This window comes from Protopterus annectens, chromosome 1.part1 (genome assembly GCF_019279795.1).
Source record: "Protopterus annectens isolate FY-2018-M chromosome 1.part1, PAN1.0, whole genome shotgun sequence".
NCBI classification, from domain to species: Eukaryota; Metazoa; Chordata; order Ceratodontiformes; family Protopteridae; genus Protopterus; species Protopterus annectens.
The window spans coordinates 146095564-146102317 of NC_056726.1; the positions used below are offsets into that span (position 1 = coordinate 146095564).

At 38.0% G+C, this 6754-nt stretch overlaps 1 protein-coding gene across 1 annotated transcript in view; it reads left to right on the top strand.

Annotated features, from left to right (window-relative positions):
* Positions 1-240: 240 nt before the first annotated feature.
* Positions 241-6754, top strand: part of RNF217 (ring finger protein 217) — a 1666157-nt gene continuing 1659643 nt past the window's right edge. The window contains exon 1 of the mRNA XM_044073883.1: positions 241-1404. Coding sequence (XP_043929818.1) covers positions 466-1404 — 939 coding nt within the window. The 5' untranslated portion in view covers positions 241-465. The remainder of the gene's footprint in view (positions 1405-6754) is intronic.

The following is a 6754-nucleotide window of genomic DNA, read 5'->3' on the forward strand; positions in this document are numbered from 1 at the left end:
CAGATACACAATAAAGCGGCAGAATAATGAGTATTCTCTTAATTAAATTTCATATAATTACTGTGAACACTACATTGAAACTACAGTAAATCTGAAAGCACACGATAACAGTGAAATATAGTGCTTGGAAACTTCGGAGATTGTTTGGGCCCCACCTCCTACTCCTCCTCCTGAAAGCACAGTGGAAAGTTAGGCTTTCACAGTAGGCTGTGAAATTGAGCGACGGCCTTTCCTCGACCTTCAGGTTACGTGTTACCACTGGTTTCTGAATAAGATCGTATAAAATCATTCCCTTCTGTAGGTGTGAAACTAGTGAAAATGCTATACGTCCCAAAACCAAGATAGTGAGGCTAAGCAATTAAGTGGCAGCTGAGGGACCCGGAAGCAGAAACAGATTGGGTTCTATGTTTTTGTTTGGAATGCACGAGCGAAAGGAGATCCTGAATGGGAAGTTAAACACTAGGAATGGAAGATGAAAACATCGGTGTGACCGCTGTTGTGAAAGAAATGCTTACTTTTAGCCTGAAGGAGGATGGTCAATATGGAGCAAGGAAGAGCCTGACCGGTGAGACGCTGGACTTGGGGCAACAGCTACAGCTGACGGACACTCAGACTCCGCATGGAAATGACAGCGAGAATAGTGCCAACAGCGACGCGACTGTTAACCAAAGCCACTGTAGTGTGGGAAGAGAAGGAAGCAGACGGTTGTCCCAGGTGACAGGGACATCAGTTGCCAACAACGACGATCGGTCGCTGAGAACTCCGAAGGCTGGGACAGTCTGTGGGGATAGCGTTAGGGATGGGGTCGTGATTGATGTTACCCGTTTGGATGTTGGAACTCTAAATTCTACGTTATCCGAGGATGGGATCCGTGGCAAGGACCTAGGGGGTCAAGTTTGGCCGAATGGAAATGACACTGATTTACTGTCATCGTTGCTCATTAAACAAAGTGCAACGCAATCGGCCTCCGAGTTATCTGAAGTTACAGGGACAACTAGTAACAATAATAATGCCAAAGAACCAGGTAATGGGGCTGGGACATCTGTGCAGAGTGTGGGATACGGGACGCCTGGCAATAAGCCTGTGATTTGCACTGTTTACTGTATCGAGACAGATGATGAGAGGTTTCCTGCGTCTAGCTATAGCGAACAAGTCAGCCCATCTGATTTAGAACAGGTAGTAGGGCTGGCCACTCCTGATGACAATGTTTCTCACGTTCGCGTTGGCGAAAATGGGCTTCAGGACCCTTTGCCGATGTTAAACTTGGAGAGCCAGTCTGGTTTGGGGAGTTATAACCTTTTTACAACTTGTCGTATTTGCTTGGAAGAGCAAATGATCAAACCACTACCCTGTTGCAAGAAAACAGTATGCGATGAGTGCCTGAAAAACTACTTGAGCTCACAGGTAAACAAAGTTTGCTACACTTCACTGAACAGTAAGGAAACAGAGTAACCTTCCATTGTTTAGAGAGTTTGATTTCATTGCACTTGCAAGCTGTGCACAGTCTCGGATAACGTTTTTAGTGTTGCTTCCTTTTTACAGATTGTGTGTGTGTGTGTGTGTGTGTGTGTGTGTGTGTGTGTGTGTGTATGTATGTATGACTTGTATACAAGTGTGCAAAACAGTTTTCGAGTTCAGTTCTTTTTCTGACAGATGGTAAATAAACTACATTCCTATTCATTAAATTATTTGTTTGCAATCACCCATATTTTGTGCAAACAGATATTATTTTGAAAGATGATTAAACAAAAGATTGGTGTCTGGAGTGTAGCCACAATGTAATGTAATCGACTAAACCTCTGCAATGTCCATGTGCACGTAGCCCGTTTACTTAGTTTTTGAAGAGTGTTAATAGTTGAAAGTGCATGTACATTTATAGGTAATGAGTTTGGAGAAGTGAGGACTCATCTGGCGTGTAGGTTTCTTCAGCTGATATCTGCTGCACTATTAACATATCCATACCGCTCAACCGTCCCTGATTTTGGTTCAAATTTTAATTCTGTCCCCCTTAATTTCTCTTAAAACCGATGACTTTTGGAAAAATATGGTGAATTACACTTAATAAATAATGACAGTAATTAGAGTTGTAGTGTTTTTTTATTTCAGAAAATGAATATTAATTCACATGATTTTCTTTTGTCGTATCTAAATTTTATAGTATTAATATGTTGTGTTATTGATTATTTCTGGATTTGTCCCTGATTCTGATTAAATTTGTCCCCGATTGGTTGTGAGCTTTCCAAGGGAGCAAGCCTTTGCTATGTAGGCTTTAATTTGGAGTTTTATGCAGACATATTCTATGCTCTGAACACCATAATATGTCTGTGAGGTACTCTAAAAATGTACGCAATTGAGTTTAAGGTATTCCTGGCTAAAACCTTTTGTTTACATGTTGGGGGGGATGAGGATGGGAGGCTGTATCATGTTAAGACTTCAAAACGGGAGTAGCCAGTTAAAGAATAGGTGACCTAACTTGTGTTTTTTATATTGATTATGTAAAATTTCTGCCTGGTGCTGAGTCGCTGACTTTATGCTACAACACTTCTTTGAGGAGTTTATGTTGCAATGTGAGTTAATGCTGTAAATGTTTTCCACTGTTCTGTGTTACATTGCCTTAAGGTGTGCGTATGTATCATACTTTCTCCCAAAATAACCTTGTGTGAAAGCACAAGTCTTTGAAACAGTTTCACTTATTTTACACTTCTACAAGTTTGTCTAGTACCAAAATAGGGCAATATTACCTAAAGGTTCTTTTTGAAGATACTATTCTGAAGTCCTGTATAAACTGTAACAAGTACAAATCATTGAAAGGAGTTTGCTGGCTCGCAGTTTAGGTCATGGCCCCGTCAGTCAGTTGTATTCAACCACTTCAGTGTGTGGCAGGTAACTGTCTTAGAATCCAATAACTTCCATTAAGCTTCCTTCCTTCCTTTTATTTATTTATTTATTTATTTATGTGTTAAGGACATCTTCAGATCTGTGTGTGTTCCAAGATTTAAATTTAGCCAATGTCATGGGTGAAAGAAGAAGCCTGTCAGAACATATTTTCTGAAGTTAGGAACATTTTACTTGGGTGTAAATGGGCAGGTCATTTTTTCCTCACTTTTGCAAAAAATGTAAACACTTTTTTATAAATTTAGTTATTGAACATTATTGTAATTATACTGAGGTAAAGAAGAATGAATATTTTCAAAAAAATGTTTTGTTGAAATGTCACTGATACTCTATAAATTATTTTTTAAAAGAAATGGTGTTTAAGAACAAATAAGACTATTTCCTTGAAATGCAGTTTGTTTGACTACCCAAATACTAAATGATGACAAGAATGCCAGGGCACTTCTATGGGCTAGGCTTGTAAAGGCCCCAGGGCCATTAACCTAGTACACACCTAAGAACCTATGAATAGCTATGAGCTGTTCTTAGTTGATTTGTTTGGAGAATGTGTGATGTGCAGAATTGTTTTTCAGATAGGTAGGGCCATTAACCTAGTACACACCTAAGAACCTATGAATAGCTATGAGCTGTTCTTAGTTGATTTGTTTGGAGAATGTGTGCGCAGGTTACTTGTGGGATGAATTGTTTTTCAGATAGGTAGCCTGTGGTGAATTACATTGGACTTGTAGTTTGTTATTTTCTTTAAAAGCAAAATAAACATTTCAAAACCTATGAACACTAGGATTTTAATACTTCACTGAATTTTTTGGATACAGCGTTGATGTTTGCAGATTCAGTTAGTCAACTCATTGATAAGATTATGCCATGTAGGTTACACTGTCTTGTAAGGGCTAAGTATCAAGAGCTAAATAAGTTTGTGCTATAATGGCATTATGCATCAATCTTGACTAGCGTAGCACAAGTGATCTATCATGTTGCTTTTCATATTCCAGAAGTCACATGTAGGTCTTGCAACAAATAAGCCATAGCCTAAATTACCACCTCCTAACCAGGATCATATTCATCCTGGTAATGTTACTCATTCTCTGCCCAGCAGCTTATTCCCCACATTTTCTTTTTCTTCTGCCTACCTTTCTTCTTCCATAACTCACTAGTCTTACTCTTCTTATATTTCTCTCCCTTCCAACTTCTTTACAAATTACAAATTATGTGTATATATTGCATACATGCATTCTAAGCAAGCTCTTCTGCTGTGTTGTGTGTGTTGTTTTGTTAGTGAAGTGAGAAGGACTTTCAAGTAAATCTAATTCCTTTTTATTGATTTTTTTTTTGTTTTGTTTTATTGTGTATATTTTATATACATTATATTTTATTATTTTTGATCTCCCAGGCTGAGCCTAAAAATAGTTGACTTGCTTCAGATTTCTACCCCATTTAACAAATGGAGAATAAAATAAAAATAATACAAATTCCAGCAAATGAGATTGTTTCATAGCCTCCACAGTCACTAAGCTTTTCTGATGCAGTATGATTAGTTTCTTATAGTTTTCATATATTGAAATGTTTTGATCTCATGATTCTATTTGATGCTTAGTTTATAGGATCCAGTGGGTTATCCTTCTGTACTTGATGCTATTTAGAAAATAAATTCAAAGTGTACCACTGAGCATTTGTGTGTGTGCCCTTCCACAGCAGAAACAAACTGCAACATAGCATGTAGATTTAATAAATTCTACCTAAATGATAACGCATTTAATACACTCAGTATGCCCAATACAGTAGTAAGTGATGTAGGAGTTTATGTAATATTTTCGAGTTTTCAGAACAGAAGCTCGAAATTCATATGGTCGAGACCATGTGTTCAAATGTAAAAAAAAAATCTATGTTTTTGCAGGGGAGCAAGCTCCTTCAACCCCCATGTGGATGCCTGTTCCCCCACTTCCCGTGCACATTATGTATACCAGCTTAGAGATCGCACTACAGTGGGAAAAGGGAAAATTCTCCGATCCCAGCTGAACAGTGATCTATGTAGAAATGTTTCACCGGGGAGCTTGCCCTTTTCCCCCCACTGTATTGCAATCTCATAGTTGGTAGATATAATTTGTGGGGGGTGTGGGGGTGCAGGGGGCTTGCCCCCCTGCATAAACATAGACTTTTTTTTTTTTAACATTTGAGTCTTTGGAAACTCAGTAATGTGATATAATTCTGTGATGTAGTTAGTGTCAGTTGTTATAACACCAGGCAACCTTATAGTACCATACCTTAAAAAAAAAATGCCATGCCATATCCATTATGTCTCTCTCTCTCTCTCTCTCTCTCTGAGAAGCTTTAATCCCCAAATTATGGAGACAATCCTATGTTGCTCCCTTAGATAAAGTTGGAAAATCTCAGGAGCTGGCAAACTGCAGATCTATAAGCAACAACAAACTGAGGAAGCAAGAAAACTACTAAAAAAACAAAAAGCGGCTAAGTCAGGAAATAACACAAAACTGGTTTAATAAAATAGGATAAGCGTTTTCGTTCAGTACAATGACAGAACTTCATCAGACAAATGTAATAAAAAGATGAACAATAAATAACCCTCATATGTCACACATTCACTAGGAAACTACACCTTCCCAACATCAATTAACTAATTAAACACATACGTACATTTGGTCACGTAACAGCAGACAGTGCAAAAATGTAAAATAAAAATGTAAACCTACTAGTTTAATGTGATGCCTACAAGTCAGGAATATTTTGTCTAAAACAGTCATCTTTCCAAACTCTTCAATTTTAATATACAGGCAATAGAGCTTAAATCATTCAAACCTGATTGGTTATATGCATTCAGCCTCATTTGCCAGAAGAGCTCTTGCTGTTCTAACCTTAAAGATACAGGGCCAACTCTCTTATCAGCTTGTACATGATCAGTAATTCTAAACTGGATTGAGTGGCCTGGATTTAAAGAAATGTGTTTTGCCAAAGCGTTCTCAGCTTTAGCTTTCTTAATACTGTATAAATGTTCATAAAGCCGCTCCCTCAGTTTGCGGTTCATCTTCCCTACATAAAAGCAAGGACAAGACTGACATTTCACAAGGTACCTTACAACATTAACTCAGCAGTTGTACAACTGCAGTTTAAAAGTATTATCAGATGATAATGCTAGAATTGAGCTAGTACAAACTACTGAATATAATAATTGATTACAGATTAAGATTCAGTCAGTATATCCAATATGGTGTTTGAAAAGCCAGCCATAAATGAGGACTTCTTTGTAAACGTCAGACCATACACACACGATCATAACTCAAGCCTGCTTACTCCCAAGTCTGCTACATGCCTCATTAATTTTGACTTGCCTACAGTCCTTCCAGCTAGCCAAACTGGAGAAGCAATGTAATAAGATTGCAAAGTTTGCAAGTAATCCTATTAATCCAACATATAATGGTTTAGTGCTTCAGTCCCTTGCCTGGCTTGAGCTACCTAACTTATTAGCCTACGTTTACGTTAAGACTCCCCACAACATTGTCTGCAACCCAGCTGGAGGCTCTGCAACCAGCCAGTTGTTAAACTGGGACTCACCCCTTAGAACTGTTTTCACTAAACCAGTACCTAGTGCTTACTCAGAAATCTAAAATTCATAATGGTGACTGCCAATATATACTTTGTGTATATTGCAGAATGGTAGAACTCTTCCCTGCAAAAATCTGAAGTATCTCATCTCCTGTACTGTTTAAAACCACCTTGAAAACATACCTTTCAACAAGTAGTGCTGTACTTGTAACACATTCATTGCTAAGTTTCCTTCTTAGTTTAATCATCTCCTGCGTATATTTTAAAATCATGATGAAATTGTCACTGCTAACAAAGCATT